The 20,647-nt window shown below is 43.7% G+C and overlaps 1 protein-coding gene across 2 annotated transcripts in view; it reads left to right on the forward strand.

The window, feature by feature from the left end:
* The window catches only part of LOC124801529 (dipeptidyl peptidase 9), a 216,518-nt gene that overhangs the window by 103,167 nt on the left and 92,704 nt on the right, over positions 1–20,647 (forward strand). For both annotated transcript variants that reach the window (XM_047263081.1, XM_047263080.1), the window contains one exon: positions 7,861–8,032. In XM_047263081.1, coding sequence (XP_047119037.1) covers positions 7,861–8,032 — 172 coding nt within the window. The remainder of the gene's footprint in view (positions 1–7,860; positions 8,033–20,647) is intronic.

The following is a 20,647-nucleotide window of genomic DNA, read 5'->3' on the forward strand; positions in this document are numbered from 1 at the left end:
ATGGCTGCATGCAATTAATGCATCTGCTACAGCAATACAGAACAACACAGTACATGTATAAAACACCGAACTACTATGAGTGCAAGTAATTGTTATGGTCAGTAAAATGAAGGCATGTTGGAAGTGATAAATAAGTATTATGCATTGCAACTAGTATATTCTCTCATAATAAATATGAATTAAATAAACCTTGTGCCTCTGGCATGTGTTAAATAAGTCTTAATCATGAACTCTAATTTTGTTACATAGGATGTTGCTATGATAATTATCATATCAACAAATTGTTTCTGAATTACTATCATGTAATATTATGGAAACTATGACAATATCAAATAGGACAACTGAAGTTTCCAATACATCAAAATATTTCTTGACTTCTCCCAGTGAGATAACTTCGACTACTGCTGGTCTTTTACCACAGATAAATGCTATCGATTGGTGAGATACTCTACAACGTAGCATGTCAGATTATTTCATTAACCTCAGCACCACATTAAACACTTCGTAAATATTAATTGTTGTTGCTGCTAGTATTACTTACGCTTACTACAGTTTAAATAGAATTATCAGCCAATGCAATCACAGTTACAATTTTACTTCTGACCTACAATAGAGCATCAGCTACATCTGAGATAAATTTACTCCTACGAACTCTGATCTCTCTTATGCTTGTACGTTTATTATGTTTATTTCTTTTGACCTTTGAAATAACCTTTCACTTAGGGAAGTTATTATTTTTCTCATATCGTTCAGTTAAAATTCTTGTTAAAACCATTTCTGATATTCAATTAACTATTTCTGTATTGATTATAATTAAAAAATGAAAAAGATTTATCTTTGCAATTGTGGCTTTTGAATACGTTGAAAATTATTATAATATCATCTAAACCATAAATAACTTCAGTGGGGATTCTATCATTTTCATTAATTCAATGTTCGTAAAACAAATTTTATATTTCTGTCTTTCTTTATTTACTTTTAAATGCAATACGAGTTTGAAATTTTATGATGAAATAGTGACTCAATAATAACCCCTCACAAAATGGAAATTGAAAACAACAGACCTACATGCCACCATCACTTGTATCTTGAGTTAAATTAAATTATTGGGCAAAACTCAGTCTCTTCAGGTACTGGCTCACATGTTCCTCCTAACAGACCCTATGTGAAATGTCACTCATTGTCCTAACAAGCAATGGAATGTCATCATCTTTTGTATTTATTGGTTCTGCTAGGGTGCTAAGCTATCTGCAACAACAATAAATGTATTCTCTCAGTGTATACACTGTGCAAATTCTGATTCCTGGCTACCATCAATCACCAGTTGAGACTCTTCCTCAATGGTGCATACACCATATATATTACACCACTAACCCAGTAGTGCATATTAAAACCTCAACAACAACAAGTCCAAAACACTCAATTACCTTAGTGTGTCCTATACCAACCAAAAAATTATCACGAACACTCAATTACCTGGAAGTGTGCGTACCTCAAAAACCACCAAATAAAGCCACAATAACTAGTAGTGTCTATTGCATGCCAGGATAACCACAATTTGCAACTAATAGTCCAGTTCTGTGACTGACTGAAACTCCTTTAAACATCTAACTTTTCAAAACAGTTCATGTGTCAACTTTTGCTCAGCACGATAGCCCATCACTTCTTGCTTCTGTGACACTAACAATTAATATTCATGCCTTCACTGTGAAAACTATCACATCTAGTATATGCAATGTTATACCCAAACTTCTCAAAATCTTATGATTAGAAAATCTAAAACTGACTGCTCTCAACGCACCCCCTTCCTCTTATACATAAGAAAATCTATTGTAAGCAGATACACTGCAAAACTCATATTCTACAACTGATCTCACTGACTAAGTGATAAAAATTCCCAACAACATCTAAACCAGTCTCTCAAATCACACCATCTCATTGACGATATTTTCAGCAAATAAACTGTTCTTGATCTCAGCTACATCATCAATTGTGTCTTTCCCAGGTGACTGTTACATGTGGTATCTAAATAGTGACTTTTGTCTACACCATCTCAAACTGAACTGAGTATGTAACTCATATTAACAATAGGCGGACCAATTTTTTGATACTGATATTACTATTCCATTGCTTTTAACAATTAAATGTTCTTGTGGGGCTTTCGCTGCATTGTGTAGTGGCCTGCTATATGAGATGGGATCTCTGGCATAGTCAGCTGTTGGCTTCTGCTGCTGGTGCATGGAGAGTCTTTGCCGCAACTTGCTTATACTTTCAAGCACGGATGTAACGGTTTTCAATCTTTTCAATCTTTAAGTCAATATTCTGAAAAGGTAAAGAATCCATGATGGCACTCAAAATCCTTTGCTCTGTCACAATGTGTTGTTTTTCTGAGAGATCAGTTGTACGAGGATTGGATGGGATGGTCTCTGAAAAATCTGCTTTTGAACTTGGATTCTGGGGTAATAATGTCCAGTGAAGGCTAATCCGAAAATGGTGGTGTTTGCTGTTAAGTGTCTGCATCTGAACAAATACATTTGCCTCAAATGCCAAGGTGGTATGCGAGGGAATGTTTAACATGGAAAGGATGGCAATTGTCAAAATGTAAGTACTGTTGTTTGTTAGTAGGTTTACTGTGAACAGAAGTGTGTAGCTGACTGTCCATGAGGGTGAGGTCAACATCAAAGAAAGTGGCACGAGATTCGGAATAGGACAACGTGAAATTTAATTGGGAGAATGTATATAGAGATTCCAAGAATTTTAACTGGTCAGCTTCACCACGAGTCCATATGGCAGAGCCATTTTCCGTGATGTTGATCTCATTCTTACCGAAGATTAGCTACTCACTTCTGATCACATTAAACCTACTAACAAACAATAGTACTTACATTTTGACAATGGCCATTGTTTCCATGTCAAATGTTCCTTTCCATACAGCCTTGGCATGTGATGCAAATGTATTTGTTCAGAGGAAGAGTCTTTACCGATGTACACAACTATTCTCACCTGCACGTAATTACCCCACCTGCCTAGTTCAGAAGCAGATTTTTCAGAATATCACATCGAATCCTGGTACTGCTTATCCCTCCAATAAATAATGTAGGAGTATCCCTCTCATCACTCAGTATTATCCTGGCCTTAAATCTGTTAATCAGCTATTTCAACAAGGCTATCACTTTCTAAAATCATGCCATGAAATGAGGTCCATTTTGTCTGAGATTGCCCACCAAATCTAGAATAGCTTTTCATCACCCTCCCAATCTGCGCAATATCCTTGTCAGATTCTATGCTCCTTTTGCACCCATCTCACTACCCCATGGATCCTACCCTTGTGACTGTCCCCACTGCAAGACATGCCCTATGCACTCTCCTATCACCACATATACCAATCCTGTAACTGGCAAAATGTGTACTATCAAAGGGTGTGGCACCTGTGAAACTACACCCTTATATCAACTGTTACATAAACACTGTTCAGCCTTTTACATCAACTCGACCACCACCAAGTTATCAATTAGTATGAGTGGGCATAGGCAGAGGGCATATAAAGGCAACACACAATATCATATTGCAGAGCATGTTCTGCAATATGACAGTTGTGACCTCAGTACCTGTTTCTTCCTCTCAACACCAGTTCCTCAGAACTCTGCGGGTGGGAACTGGCACTAAAACATGTCCTAGATTCTCACCACCACCTGGCCTTAATTTACGCTAATTTCTTTGGTCTCAGTTTTTCTTCACAGTAGCTATTCTTTCTTCACCCCCTTTTAGTTTTCTGCGTCTGATTTTCTGACCTGTCTATTTTTTGCCTCTCCTCTGCCAACCCTATAATGTATAATGCACTTTGCTTTCCTCTCTCTTATTAACTTGTGCATGATATTTTAGCAGTAATCTCTTTCTTACTTATAGCCCTGCCTTCCTCCTTCAAACTCTCATGTTTTCAAATCTTGTCTAGTATAGTCCCCAACAATTAGTCTTTCCTTCTCATCCCTTCTGGTAAGTCTTCACTGACCTGGAGTTCTGGGTGGCTTTTCCAAACTCTATCCCTTTTCCTAAACCTCACCAGTTGTTTTCCTTCATCCCTCTTCCTTCCCTTTCAACTCTTCAGCCAGGAGGAGAAGACACTGGCTCCAAAAGCTTGCAGACTTTAATACCATTTATATGTGTGTTTTCCTGCTGCTGCATGGTGACTATATTTCTTATCTATTCACTTAAATTATATTTTCACACACTGATTACATTCATTGATTTATTAGCCAACATTAACACTATGTAACACCACCTCCAGCCTTGATAATGGCCTCAAGTCGGCAGGGAAGAGAGTATGCATATTTCTTCAGGTGCGTCATTTCCAGCTGAACCCACACAGCTATCGCATTCCAGTGTGTTGATTGTGAAGTTTCACCCACTGTTCCAAATAGTTCCACACATTTTCTATAGGATTAAGATCAGCTGACTTAAAAGGGCCAGTTGAGGTGCAATAGGCCCTGTGAACATGGCTGTTATCATCTGCATATTCATCATGATGTAGAAGAAAGGAAAACACTTTGTTACTGAGAAGTCTGAAATAAATATCGTGCTTTACATCCCAAAAACAGCCCCAAAACATCACAGAACACTCTGACCTGAAATACATCCTCCACACATTGTAGGTTAAACTTCTCATTGGGCCATCAGTGCACTCAGTGCCATGCATAATTTCAATAGTGTCTCATAGGACCACAGTATGTGCCCAGCTGTTGCCCAGTTTCTGTGGTGTCTGACTAATTGAAGATGTGCCACTTTGTGCATTTGTAAGCAATGGAATTTTGGAAGATACTCACACTATATGTCCTGTGGATACAGTTGGTTTTGCAAAGGTCCCCAGGAACTGTTGAGATATTCCTACAGTCAACAACTGCAGCAATTCCTGTTGAGTTTGAAGCTGATAATCCTTGACAAGGAGTTATACTCTTCTTTGCTCCCTGTTGATCAGAAACATTTTATGACCACTATTATTAAACTCTTTTACTTGGCTGTGAATTTTTAACCATTCCTTGTAGACATGTTGGACAATCTGCATTGCTACATCAAGATATTGGCCACCTTCATCTGTGGTGTGGTCATGGGCATATCCAAACACAAAAACTCCTTCAGCTGTTTGGTAACATCTCCACATCAACCCATATTATCCTGCTGATTACATGCAATTGGCTGGCACATTACCTAGTTTTGCCTGCCATGATTTAAGTGAGCAGTGGAGGGTTACATGATCGCCAGTTACTGTGTTGTTATACACCATCTATAGCAATCAGTGTATTCTTTTAAAGGGATGACTAATATGTTACATTAGCTTACTTAGCTATTTATTTCTTGATTAAGAAATAGAAACATCATGGATTTTTAAAAGTGTGCTCACACTTGCATAAATATTTCACTAAAAGTGAAAGATGTTAATTATTATGAGTTTCAAAACTGCTACAACATCATTTATTCATAAAAGGTGCACTGAAACAATATTTCTTGTTCTCAACATATAGCAGAGATGCTGAATCGCAGATAGGCACAACAAAGAGACTCTCAAAATTATAGCTTTCGGCCATTAAGGCCTTCTTCGACAAACACACACACACACACACACACACACACACACACACACACACACACACACGTGTGCACGACTGCAGTTGTGTGTGTGAGTTGTAACTGCATAAGTGCTCGTGTATGCATGCATGTCTCTGTTGTTGAAGAAGGCCTTAATAGCCGAAAGCTATAATTGTGAGAGTCTTTTTGTTGTGCCTATCTGTGACTCAGCATCTCTGCTGTATGGTGAGTATCAACTTTCCTTGTTGTATTCCATCCTGGATTTTCCATTGTTTAATATTTCTTTTAGTCCACTAATAAATTTTTTGAAATTACATTGTAATAACTGGGCTTGATATTGTGCATATGAAACCGAAGCTTTAAATTCAACCAAAGGAAGAATTATAAGACAGAAGTTACATTTTTTCACTTTGTGACAGAAGGCAGGAAAGCAAGCTGTAGTGTGTGGAAAAAATGAAACTTTTTTGATTGGAGAAGAGATGTGTGTGTCATTGCTTGTTTCCAATAAATACAAGTATTTGTACTTTCAATGTTTCAGACTCTCTTTACACCTGTCTGTAACTTTCCTACATAAATAGTTTGTTGATTAACGTTTTGACTAGTGAAAGATGACATCAATTTGATGTAGAAACTTAGAACACATTCTAAGCTCAAACATAATGAGATATCTTGAAGAGAATGACCTCCATTCCAACCAGCATAGGTTGTGAAAATGTTGATGATGCAAAACTCATGTCACACTTCTCTCACGTGATATACTGACAGCTTTGGATCAAAACAGGCAGATAGATGCAATATTTCTTAATTTCTGAAAAGCATTTGACTCAGTACCACATCTACACTTATTGTCAAAAGTGCTATCATATGGGATATAAAGTGAAATTTGCTACTGGATTGAGGACTTTTTTTGTAGGAAGGGCACAACATGTTATCTTGGATGGAGAGTCATTGTCAGATGTAGAAGTAACTTTGAGCATGCCACCAGGAAATTGTGTTGGGACCCTTGCTATTCATGTTGTATATTAATGACTTTGTAGACAATATTAATAGTGACCTCAGACATTTTGTAGATAATGCAGTTATCTATAATGAAGTACTGCATGAAAGAAGCTGCGTAAATATACAGTCAGATATTGGTAAGATTTCAAAGTGGTGCAAAGATTGGCAACTTGCTATAAATGTTCAAGAATGTGAAACTGTGCACTTCAGAAAATGAAAAACACAGTATCCTATAACTGTAACATCAGTGAGTCAACATTGAAATCAGCCAACTCGTATGAATACTGGGGTATAGCATTCTGTGGAGATATTAAATGGAATGATCACATAGGCAGCCATGGGTAAAGCAGATGATAGACTTTGATTTATTGGTACAATACTGGGGAAGTGCAATCAGTCTACAAAGGAGATTGTTTACAAATCAGTCATGCAACTGATTTTGGAATATTGCCAAACAGGACTAACGGGGGATATTGAACTTCTACAGAGATGGGCAGCACAAGTGGTGACAGGTTTGTTTCACCTGTGGGAGAGTGTCACTGAGATGTTGAAAGAACTAGACTGGCAGATTCTTGAAGATAGATATAAATTATCCCAAGAAAGTCTACTAACAAAAGTTCAAGAACTGGCTTTAAATGATGCCCTGGGAACAGACTGCCAACGGCCTTGCCGCAGTGGTAATTCTGGTTCCTGTCAGATCACTGAAGGTAAGTGCTGTCGGGCTTGGCTAGCACTTGGATGGGGTCACCATCCGGGTTGCTGAGTGCTGTTGGTAAGTGGGGTGCCTTGTAAGGCCAATTGAGGAGCTATTTGATTGAAAAGTAGTGGCACCAGTCACGAAAACTGACAATGCAGGAGGGCAGTGTGCTAACCACATGTCACTCTCTATTTGCATCCGGTGACACCTAAGAACAGAATGACACAGTGACCAGTCAATACTGTTGGGCCCTCGAGGTCTGTATGGACAGTGTTTGTCTTAGGAACATACTACAACCCCCTAAATATCATTCACACAGGGATCACGAGGATAAGATTAGAATAATTACCGCACAGACAGAGGTATTCAGACAATCATTTTTCCCATGCTCCTTACATGAATAGAACAGGAAGAAATACTAATAACTGGTACAATGGGACATACTATCCGCCATGCGCTTCACGGTGGTTTGCAGAGTATAGATGCAGACGTAGAAAGTGATGAAATTTCCCAGTATTTGTGGATTCATGGCCTTCTATCTCTTTTGTCTTTCTAAATCAAATATTGTGTTCCATATGTTACAGTGTGTGGGCTCAGTTGCTAGATCGCCGGCAGCAGCGTCTTGAGCTAGTCCTTTTATCTGTGGATAACTTCCTAGAACCTCCACCAAATGTTTATAGTATAGACAAACCACCAGCTGCACCAAGCCCTGCAGTTAGAGTGATCTACACACAGCACTCGGACATATGGATAAATGTAAGTATTTTTTAAAAAAGTATGTTAGAAATTAAAATATGAAGTTGCAACAAATGTGTATTCGACTGCTAAAAAGAAAATAGTACCATTTGGTATGTGTTACCAATGAGATGGCACAACAGTGAGGGTAATGTATTTATGTCCAGGTTGAACAACAGTCCAGATTTAGGTTTCCAGAGATTTCCCAAAATCAGTTAAGGTGTTTGTCAGTATAGTTTCTCCTTTTAATAGGGGATGTATATGTGCACATGTGCACCAAACTTTTATATCATTCCAAAGTTGTAAAGTCCTTTCTGATTCACCCTGTACATCAACTCTCTCTCCCTATAGCATATCCCTATTTTTGTCAGTTTCAAACATCTTGTACCATTTTATATTGTTGAATGCTTTTCCAGGTTGACAAATCTTATGAACGTTCTTCTTGATTTTTCTTCAGTCTTGCTTCCATTATGAACTGCAACATCATAACTGCCACGCAACTCGGATGCCTGAGCTTTTAAGCTGATTGTGCAATAATTCTGGACATTGTTGGCTTTTACAATCTTTAGAAATGTTTTGATGAGGTTTTACTGAAACAATGATGGTATGGTGACAGTCTTGTACATTCTACATACAAATGTGAATAACCGTGTTGTTGTCACTTCCCTCCATGATTTTAGAAATTGTGGTGGAATGTTATCTATCCCTTGTGCCTTATTTTAAGTTTTCCAAAGCTCTTTAAAATTCTAATTCTAATACTGGATCCCTTGCTATTCCCTACTGACTCCTGTTTCTTCTTCTGTCGTGTCATCAGACAAGTCCTCCCCCCTCATAGAGGCCTTCATTGTACTCTTTCCATCCATCCGCACTCTCTTCTACATTAAACACTGGAATTCCCATTGCACTCTTAATGTTACCTCCCCTGCTATTACGGTTGTTTTGACTTTTCTGTATGTTGAGTCAGTCCTTCCTTCTGACAATCATATCCTTTTCAATTTATTCACATGTTCCATGTAGCTGTTTCACCCTTGCTTCCCTGCACTTCCTGTTTATTTCATTCCTAAGAGTCTTGTATTTCTGTATTCCTGAATTTATTTGAACAAAATTGTACTTCCTTGTTTCATCGATCAGTGAAAGTAAATCTTTTTGTTACCAATGGTTTTCTCACCGTTACTTTCCTAGAACTTGTGTTTTTCTTTTTGACTTCTGTGATTGTGCTTTTCAGAGCTGTCCATTCCTCTTCATCTGAACCACCTATTGAGGCTATTCATTATAGCAATATGTACACTATGTGATCAAAAATATCCGGACATCTGGCTGAAAATGACTTAAAAGTTCATGATGCCCTTCATTGGTAGTGCTGGAATTCAATACAGCGTTGGCCCACTCTTAGCCTTGATGACAGCTTCCACTCTCACAGGCATATGTCCAGTCAGGTGCTGGAAGTTTCTTGGCGAATGGCAGCCCATTCTTCACTGAGTGCTGCACCGAAGAGAGGTATCGATGTTGGTCAGTGAGGCCTGGCACGAAGTCTGCATTCCAAAACATCCAAGGGGTGTTCCATAGGATTAAGGTCAGGAATCTGTGCAGGCCAGTCCATTACAGGGATGGTATTATCATGCAGCCACTCCACCACAGGCCATGTGTTATGAATATGTGCTCAATCGTGTTGAAAGGTGCAGTCGTGAGCCCCGAATTGCTCTTCAACAGTGGGCAGCAAGAAGGTGCTTAAAACATTAATGTAGGCCTGTGCTGTGATAGTGCCAAAGAAAACAACAAGGGTGCAAGCCCCCCTCCATGAAAAACACGACCACACCACGACACCACTGCCTCCGAATTTTACTGTTGGCAGTACACAAGCTGGCAGATGACGTTCACTGGGCATTTGCCATACCCACACCCTGACATTGGATTGCCACATTGTGTACTGTGATTCATCACCCCCACACAACATTTTTCCACTGTCCAGTTGTCCAAATGTTTATGCTCCTAACACGACCATGAAATCCACGTTTTCTCACCTCCCGCCAAACTGTCATAGTACTTGCAGTGGATGCTGATGCAGTCTGGAATTCCTGTGTGGTGGTCTGGATAGTTGTTTGCCTATTACGGATTATGATCTCCTTCAATTGTCAGTGGTCTCTGTCAGTCAACTGACTTGGTCGGCCTGTATGCTTTTGTGATGTACGTGTCCCTTCACAGTTCCACTTCACTATCATATCAGAAACAGTGGGTCTAGGGATGTTTAGGAGTGTGTAAATCTTGCATACAGATGTGTGACACAAATGACACCCAATCACCTGACTACGTTCGAAGTCCGTGAGTTCTGTGGAGCACCCCATTCTGCTCTCTCACGATGTCTAATGACAACTGGGGTTGCTGATATTGAGTACCTGGCAGTTGGTGGCAGCACAATGCAGCTGATATGAAAAACATATTTTTTGGGGGTGTCCGGATACTTTTGATCACATAGTGTATATCCACAGAAAACTTCAAAGTGTATCTCTTCATTCCTTAGTATTTCCATATCCCACTTCTTTGCATATTGATTCTTCATGATGAATCTCTCAAACTTCAGCCTAATTTTTGTCATTACTAAATTGTGATCTGAGTCTAAATTTGCTCCTGGCTGCACCTTACAATCCACTATCTGATTTTGGAATCTCTGCCTGACCACGACGTAATCTAACTGAAATCTTACCCTATCTCCTACTCTTTTTCAAGTATATCACTTCCTCTTGTGATTCGATATTACTAGCTGAAACTTATTGCCGAACTCAATTAGTCTTTCTCCTCTTTGAAGCCTACAGCCAAGCCCATATTCTCTCGAACCGTTTGTTCGGTTCCTTCCCCCACAACTGTGTTCCAACCCCATTGACTATTAGATTTTTATCTCTTTTTATGTACTGAATTGCCCATTCAGTATCCTCACATACTTTCTGTATCACTTCATTTTCTGCTTGTGACGTTGGCATTTATACTGGAACTGTTGTGGTCAGTGTTGGTTTGCTGTCGATGCTAATAACAACCCTGTAACAGAACTGTTCACAGTAACTCACTCCCTGCCCTACCTCCCTATTCTTAATGAATCTTACTCCAGTTGCCATTTTCTGCTACTGTTGATATTACCCTGTAGCCACCTGACCAGAAATCCTTGTCTTTTTTCCATTTAACTGGACTGACCCCACTATTTCTAGGTTTAGCCTTATCATTTCCATTTTCAGATTTTCTGTCTGTCTGACCATGTTCAAACTTCTAACATTCCACACCCCAACTTGTAAAATGTTATCCTTTTGTTGCTTATTAAATCTTCACCTTTTTGGGGCAGCTTCCCACCTCAAGAGCAAGAGACTGCCCTGAACCTGAATCCACCCCTCCACCCTCTTTGAAATCATTAATAATTTAAGTGTTTTGATTGCTATAGTTGGAGTCACAAACGATGACACTCGAGTGAAGGCTTGTTCCGTACACCTACATGTCACGCATTCTCCGATAGCCAATGAGCAATCAGTACTGTTCTGAGGGCTCTGCTGTGAATGATATAGCCTATGCAAGCATAAAATGCAATTTAACAAGTTTTTAGTGAATTTTTATTCAATTTGTTGCAATTTGTCATCGCTGGTGGTTGTGGTAAGTAACAAATTCTACATAAGCAAGTGAGACACACAATTTACAGGACACACGCTTTCGTCAAGTGCAAAGCTCATGTATACATGTACTGCATCTATTGCCTGGGACTTGCAATAATGCAGTTCCCTACCCATACCTTGACCTGTTCAAGCTTTCATCATCCGTGAAGCATACTATGATCAAAGACACTATCCTAGACCACCCAAAATCCCAAACCTTCTCACCTTGATCAGATTGATTGATGATATCTTCATGATCTGGACTGAGGGTGAGGACACCCATCCACATTCCTCTGGAACTTCAACAACTTCTCCCCAATTCGCCTTTACCTTGTCCTTTTCAACCCAACAAGCCACTTTCCTTGATGTTGACCTCCATCTCAAGGATAACTACATCAGTATCTGTCCATATCGAACCTACCAACCTTCAGCAATACCTCCACTTCGACAGCTGCCACCCATTCCAGAACAACAAGGCCCTTCCATACAGCCTAGCCATCTGTGTCGTCACATCTGCAGTAAAGAGCAGAACCTCTCCAAATATACCAAGCATCTCACTGAGGCCTTCATGGACTGAAATTATCCACCAGCCTTGTACAGAAACAGATCTCCTTTGCCTTGTTTCTCCAATCATCTCCCACCTCCCACATACCTATTGTTCTGCTACAAAGGAGAACTACCCTCTTGACTCAGTACCACCAAGGCCTAGAGCGACCCAATCAAATTCTTTGCCAGGTTTTTGACTACCTCTTGTGTCCTGAAATGGGGAATATCCTATCCATTATCCTTTCCAGCCACTCACCTACACAATATCTTTGTCCATCCGTAATCCACCCTGCCCCCAATCCCTTGCCTCATGGCTCATATCCCTGGAACAGACCTAGATGCAAGACATCTCCTGTACATCCACCCATAGCCACCTACACCAGCCTGTTCACAGGTATCTCCTATCCCATCAAAGGCAGGAGAGGCCTACTTATGAAAGCAATCACGTGATCTACAAACTAACCGGCAGTCACTATTCTACTTTCTATGTGGGGATGGTGATTAACAAGCCATCTGTCTGTGTGATGACCACTGACACTGTGTCCAAGAGTTAGCAGGACCCCCCCCCCCCCCCCCCCCCCCCCCCACGCCCACCCCCCCCATTCGGGTTCGGGGGTAAGAATAGGCCCGCGGTATTCCTGCCTGTCGTAAGAGGCGACTAAAAGGAGTCTCAACTGTTTCGGCTGTTAATTGATGGTCCCCTAAGGGGTTTGACCACTACATTTCCAAATTTTCCGTTAGTGCGTACCATTTGGGGAAGGACGCCTTACGTGGTGCATCTTAAAATCCATCTTGCCCTAAGATCTGGCACACCCGATGTTGTCATGGAGTTGGATTTACATCGAGCTTCCGGCCACATCCGCTACAGTGTGTTCCGGATAGCATACATTCCCTCCTTTGTGCATTTCCATCTTTGCCCTCGTGATGTACATGGATATTTCGACACCTGACATCCAGCACGGTAGCCAGTCCGTTGTGGTGGGGTCGTCATGTACCCTCTTGGTGGTAGCCCCCTGACTACACAGGGATTGCACTGCTGATGCCTGAGCTGCTACCTCCCCACATATGCCGAGGAGTAGATGCCTATCCCTTTGGGGCATCGGGACTCCCGGCAAAGGCCATCCTGCCAGGTGGTCTTTGCTGTGGCTGGGTGGCGCCCGTGGGGAGAGCCCCTGGTCAGAGTGGGTGGCATCAGGGCGGATGACCCGCAATGAAGCATGGTACATCATCTCTCGCTGGTGGGCCTTCACCAGCAGTCTCTAAGCAATCGAGGTCTAACCTCAATGGAAAGAAATTTGATCAGAGATCGTTTCCGTCCCTGGCGACTCCATGGGAGGAACGTATGGCTAAAGAAGGGAGTGGACATTATTCACCCCGGTACCTCGTGTGTACGCAAGTTGATGGGGAATCGTTTATGTCGACCAAGCCCCAGTTTTTTGTGGAGCATTTAGAGAACAAGTTTGGGGAGGTGGAGGGCTTGTCCAAAATGCGCTCTGGGTCGGTTCTCATCAAAACAGCATCCTCTGCCCAGTCACGGAAGTTGCTCACTTGTGACAAGTTGGGGGATGTTTCCGTCACCATCACTCCCCATAAAAGTTTAAACATGGTCCAGGGTATTATATTCCACAGGGATCTTCTACTGCAGTCCGACGATGAACTAGGCGCCAATCTAGAACGACGGGGTGTTCACTTCGTCCGGCGCGTCCATCAGGGTCCGAGGGATAATCAGGTAGCTACCGGTGCCTTCATCTTGGCCTTCGAAGGTGATGTTTTACCATCCTGTGCCAATGACGTCAACGTACGCCACTGCTGCAACGATGGTCCTACCATCTCCTGTGTCGTCCTGTACGGTTGGTTCTATGATTGCTCAGAATCCAACAGCCCCCTTGATTGTGGGGGGCACTTCACACCCTGTTGCTCCTGCTCCATCTTCTTCAGGAGCAACGCCCTCCCAACCGTCGGGGACATCAGCTCCCCCTTCCCAGCCGGAGAAGCGTAAGACTTCTTCGGCTACTCTCGCCAGGAAGGGGTCCCTTGGGTACCTCCCTTCGCAAGTTCCGACCAGTGGAAAAGCGAACACCTGCAAGTGGCTGAAACAACCACCAGTCCCTGGTCGTAGGGCCTCATGGTCGTCGTCCGTCCCTGAGACTGACCCTGTGAAGCCCTCCAAGCCTGAACCACCGAAGGCACAAGAGAGAAACAGAAACAGAAGAAAGTCCCCAAGAATACCGACATTGCGGTGGCACCCGTCCCACCGCTTCCTACAAGCTGTGCGTCTGAGGACGAGGTGGAGATTCTGGCGTCCGCTGAGGACCTCGATCTCGCAGGTCCCTCAGAAACCATGGATAGCACTAGCACAGGTGCTCAATCGGAAGCAGCAGGTGACCCAGCGGCGTAATCTGCCTTCCAAGTCTTGTCACGTCTTTCTCAGACATGGACAGTACCATCCTCCAGTGGAACTGCAGCGGTTTCTTCCACCATCTAGCTGAGCTCCGGCAACTTATCGGCCTTCACTCTTTCTTCTGCATTGCTCTTCAGGAAATTTGGTTTCCAGCAATGCTAACCCCCGCCCTCCGTGGCTATCGGGGTTATTTTAAGAACCGGGCAGCTTATGAAAGGGTATCTGGTGGCGTCTGCATCTATGTCCTTAACTCTCTTCACAGCGAGTCTGTCCCTCTACAAACAGCTTTAGAGGCTGTCGCTGTTCGGGTGTGGACGCCACAGGCTGTTACCGTCTGCAGTCTATACCTTCCACCGGATGGTGATGTTGCGCAGCATGTCCTGGCTGCGCTGATAGCCCAATTGCCGCCACCTTTCTTGTTACTGGGCGACTTCAACGCCCATAACCCTGTGTGGGGTGGGTCGGTGGTGACAGGTCGCGGCGCCACCATTGAGCATTTCTTGGCACAGCTCGATCCTTCGCTTTTAAATGATGGTTCCTTCACACACTTCAGCGTGGCGCATGGCACGTACTCCACCATCGACCTTTCGATCTGCAGCTCTAGCCTCTTACCATCTGTCCAATGGAGAGTGCATGACGATCTGTGTGGTAGTGACCACTTTCTGATCTTTCTGTTACTGCCACGGCGACACTCTTCTGGGCGCCCTAGCAGATGGGCTATGAATAAGGCTGACTGGGACTTGTTATCCTCCTCTGCCGCTATTGAGCCTTTCTCTAATGATGACATTGATGCGGTGGTTCAATCGGTCGCCACCGGCATCGTTACTGCCGCTGAATCTGCCATTCCCCGTTCTTCTGGGTCCCCTCGGCGGTGGACTGTGCCTTGGTGGTCGCCTGAGATCGCTGAAGCGATTAAAGATCGCCGGCGGGCGCTCCAGCGACATCCCTCCATAGACCACCTTATCGCCTTCAAACGGCTGCATGCACGAGCACACCTCCTTATCCGCCAAGGCAAGCAGGAGCGGTATGTGTCCACCATTGGCCTGCATGTCTCTCCATCACAGGTCTGGGCCAAGATCCGACGCGTCTACGGCTATTGGACCCCTGTCAGCGTCCCTGCGCTCTCACTGAATGGAGCAGTTTGTACAGACTCCGACGAAATTGCCAACAGCTTGGCAGAGCATTTTGCTCTTGGTTCCGCTTCTTCCAATTACCCACTGGCCTTCCGCTCTGTTAAAGGGCAGATGGAATGTCGGAGCCTTCCTTTTCGAATTCACCATCCGGAATCCTACAATGTTCCATTCAGTGAGTGGGAATTTCACAGTGCCCTCGCCGCTTGTCCTGATACCACTCCTGGGCCAGATGGCATCCACTGTCAGATGCTAAAACACCTTTCAGTGGACTGCCAGCGGCAGCTCCTCGGCCTTTACAACCGTATTTGGGTCGAGGGTGAGTTTCCGTCGCAATGGCGGGAAAGTATTGTTATCCCCATTCTGAAACCAGGCAAGAACTCTTTGGAGGTGGACAGCTACCGTCCCATTAGCCTCACCAACGTTCTTTGCAAGTTGCTTGAATGGATGGTGAGCCGGCGGTTGAACTCGGTACTGGAGTCTTGGGGCCTTCTGGCTCTGTCTCAGGGTGGGTTCCGTAAAGGCTGCTCCGCCGCCGACAATCTGGTGAGCCTGGAGTCGGCCATCCGTACTGCCTTTGCCCGCCGTCACCACCTGGTTGCTGTCTTTTTCGACATGCGGAAGGTATACGATACAACATGGCGTCATTACATCCTTTCTACACTTCATGGGTGGGGTCTTTGGAGCCCTCTGCCGATCTTTATCCGCAATTTTCTGTCGTATCATACCTTTCGTGTGCAAGTCGCGGCCTCCCATAGTTCCTCCTGAGTCCAGGAGAATGGGGTACCACAGGGATCTGTCCTCAGTGTCTGCCTGTTTTTAATTACCATAAACGGGCTCACTGCAGCGGTGGGATATTCTGTCTCCCCTTCCCTGTATGCTGACGACTTCTGCCTTTACTACAGCTCTATTGGCATTGCAGCTGCTGAACGTCAGCTACAGGGCGCAATCCGTAAGGCGCAGTCTTGGGCTGTCGCTCATGGGTTTCAGTTTTCGGCAGCCAAGACCTGCGTTAGGCATTTCTGCCAGCGACGCACTGTCCACCCGGAGCCGCAGCTTTATCTTGATGGTGAACTTCTTGCTGTGGTTGAGAAGCAGAGGTTTTTGGGTGTAGTTTTTGATGCCCGGTTGACTTGGCTGCCTCATATTCGGCAGCTTAAACAGATGTGTTGGTGGCATGTAAATGCTCTGCGATGCCTGAGCCACATCAGGTGGGGTGCTGACCGATCTACTCTCTTACAGCTCTACCAGGCGTTAATCCAGTTCCATCTGGATTATGGGAGCCTGGCTTATGGCTCAGCATCCCCATCTGCGTTGCGGGTGCTGGACCCAATCCTCAACAGCGGGATACGCCTTGCCACTGGTGCTTTCCGGACCAGCCCAGTGGACAGCATACTTGCGGAGGCAGGTGTCCCTACATTGCGGTTAAGGCGCCAAAATTTACTGGCCGCTTATGCTGCCCATGTTTTTAGCTTGCCCGGGCATCCAAACTATCGTCTCCTGTTCCCGCAATCGGTCGTCCATCTGCCAGCACATCGGCCCCGGTCAGGTTGTACGATCGCAGTCCGCATCAAAGAGCTTCTCTCCGGGCTAAGGGTTTTCACTGTTCCACCTCCTTTTCGGGCCACTTTGCGTACACCCCCATGGTGTGTTCCTCGCCCTTGCCTTCAGCTCGACTTGGCACAGGGCCCGAAGGACTCAGTCCCTCCAGAGGCCTTCCGCTGCTGCTTTCATTCCATCCTGGCCACGTATCAGGGCTCAGGCATTGTTTACACTGACGGCTCAATGGTTGCTGGTCGTGATGGTCATGCACTAACTCTAGGGGACCATTCCGAACAACATTCATTGCCGGCTGGCTGCAGCGTTTACACTGCTGATCTGGCCGCCATCTTACGTACCCTAGAGTATATCCGCTCCTGCTCAGGTGAGTCCTTTGTGCTCTGTAGCGATTCCCTGAGCGGTTTACGAGCTCTCGACCAGTGTTTCCCTCGTTCTCGTCTGGTGATGGCTATCCATGAGTCCCTGCATACTGTTGCCCGTTGCGGCCGCTCTGTGGTCTCTGTGTGGATCCCAGGCCATGTTGGGATACCCGGCAATGAGGATGTTGACCGCCTGGTGGAAGAGGCCACCAGTAAACCATCTCTGGACGTTGGCCTCCCGGAGACTGATTTGCGAGCAGTCCTCCGCCGAAAAGTTCTTGTGCTCTGGGACGCTGAATGGCGCGATCTAACCACGCCCAATAAACTCCATGCTATAAAGGACACGACGACTGTGTGGCGTTCCTCCATGCGAGCCAACCGCATCGACTCCGTTGTCCTTTGTCGGCTCCGTATTGGCCATACCCGGGTGACGCACGGTTATTTATTGCGTCGTGAGGACCCGCCTCTCTGTCGCTGCGGGGCGGTTTTGACGGTAGTGCACATTTTACTGTCTAGTCCACTTTTAGCTGTGCTCAGGCAGACCTTTGCGCTGCCTGATACGCTCCCTGCCCTTTTAACTGATGACCCTGCTATGGCTGACTTAGTTTTACGTTTTATTCGGGCAGGGGGTTTTTATCATTTAATCTGAGTGTTTCTGTTTTATTTTATTGTCTTGTGCTGATTCTGGCCTTTGGCCTACGATTTTAAACTGAGTTTTTAATGTATTTTTGGTGGTTGGCATTTCCTTTTTCATCTCTATGGTCGGCCAACCACCGTCACACTCTGTGTGGTTTTAATTTGTTTTGTCTGTTCGTTGAGTTTTTCTTGTCCTGTGTCGTCTGTTGTCTCCATTATCCGTTTTTTTTTTCTACTCTGTGTTGGTGTTTTTAAGTTTTGGAACAAGGGACCGATGACCGTTGCTGACTGGTCCCTTAAACCCACGAACCATCCAAGTTAGCAGGACCACACATATGCTGACATGTCACCAAACACAAGTGATTCACTTTAATGACTGCTTCACAACCTGCACCATTGGATACTTCCCACCAACACAAAGTTTTTTGAACTGTGCAGATGAGAACATTCCTTGCAATATGTCATACGTTCATATAACCAAGTTGGCCCCAACCTTGACTAATCCCATTCCTCCACTTAACCTGTACCCTTCCCCGCTCCCATTTCTGTGCTACACAACCTTCTTTCTATTCCAACAACACATCCATCAGTCTTCTTCCCCTTCTCTAGTCCTCTCGTTTTCCACTCACCTCCCATCCCTCCCCCAAATTTTTTACAGACAGTCCGGCCACAGAGGCACAGTGGCCTGAGATCATGGTAATGGCGTGTTGTTAATTGGTGTTTGATACCTGTCTGAGCCTATAATGTTTATTTCTTGCCAGTTGTTGTCATGTATAAGGGTCATTAATAATTAAAGAGAGAGATTGGGCTGGTGGATAAACTGTTAGTAGGGAAAGTTTGGTACTTTTATGGCTTTAAGTTGGCATCACTGGGATGAGCCCTGATCAGCGGTTGTATCAACATTGTTTTGTTTATAACCTTAAAAATAAATTTCAAGATGGCGAGTCTGCTTGAAATGTTGAATAACGTTCTGTTATTTGTTTTTTACTTGCTGAAGGCGAGGAACCAGTGAATATATACTGTAGAATGCCTAAAGTTTATGGTGAAGATTGCATGAATTGCACAAATTTTTACAAGTGGGTAGAGCAGTTCAGAAATGGTTGCGACTCAGTGACTGATGAATACGATTCTGGCTGACCAGTTGCAGTTTCAACTCCATCACTTGAAAGTTGAATTGATGACATTATTCGTGCTGACCGCCACGTGATTGTGGAAATGATAGTTGATAAGGTTCAAGTTAGTACTGATACAGTTCATAACACTATCTGTAACAAGCTGAAGTATCGCAAAACATGTGCAGGGTGGGTCCTAAAGGAGTTACACGGCTACACAAGGAAACAAGGATGAGAGTGTGCACAGAACTAAAGGAACACTATGAAAGAGAAGGTGAGCACTTCCTCAACAAACTTTTAATTTTTGATGAAACTTGGTTTCACTATTATGAGCCAGAATCAAAAAGACAAAGCATGGAGTGGAAGCACACCAACTCATCTGTCAAGAAAAAATTCAAAACCTGAGCATCAGCAGGAAGAGTCATATTGATGGTGTTTTGGGATGCTTGAAGTTCAGTTTTTTTTATTGTCTCGAAGAGCTGCATACAATGAACAGCCAATACTACTCGGATTTGTTTTTAAACAATGTGAAGCCAGCCATGAGAGAGAGATGTCGTGGATCTCAGAGGAGAGGGGTGATTCTCCAGCAAGACAATGCACGTCCTCATATTGCTCAACTAACCTGTGAAACCATCGACTGCCTCATCCCCCTTAAGTCCTGATTTAGCACCTAGTGATTTTCATTTGTTTGGTGTACTGGAGGAGGCATTACATGGGAAAAGGTTCCAGGACAACGAGGATGTGAGAAAGTTTGTGGGAAATTGGTTCAAACATCAAGATAGTTCTTTGCAGCCGGAATCAAAAAGCTTCTAGCCCATTGGAACAAGTGCTTAAATGTTCAAGGGGGTTATGTTGAAAAGTAGAAAAAGTGTTGTTTTGTAAAAATAACTGCCTTTTTCTCCAGACCAATTTGTCTCTTTAATTACTGAATGACCCTCGTATTTTACCTTTCTAAGTACTTTGAGTGACAGTCTTATTAAAGGAGTTTAGTGTTGGAGCTAGCACTCACTGACTTCTATGTTAAATAGATGAACTGTCTAAGGATGTTGTGGGGTAGCTCATTCATCCTGCTTCTTAATCAGTCTTTATGCTTCAGAGCCCCATGCTGAAATTTTACTAATTATTTATAATTTTGATATTAATGATCTATAACTGTGTTGCAGTATTTTCTGTTTTACAGAGGTGTAGCTCCAGGTCCATCTTTGAACTGAAAACACTCAGTCTGCGATGTAAATTTCTTACCACAGTTGCCTTGTAATACCT

This window comes from Schistocerca piceifrons, chromosome 1 (assembly GCF_021461385.2).
Source record: "Schistocerca piceifrons isolate TAMUIC-IGC-003096 chromosome 1, iqSchPice1.1, whole genome shotgun sequence".
In the NCBI taxonomy this organism is placed as follows: domain Eukaryota; kingdom Metazoa; phylum Arthropoda; class Insecta; order Orthoptera; family Acrididae; genus Schistocerca; species Schistocerca piceifrons.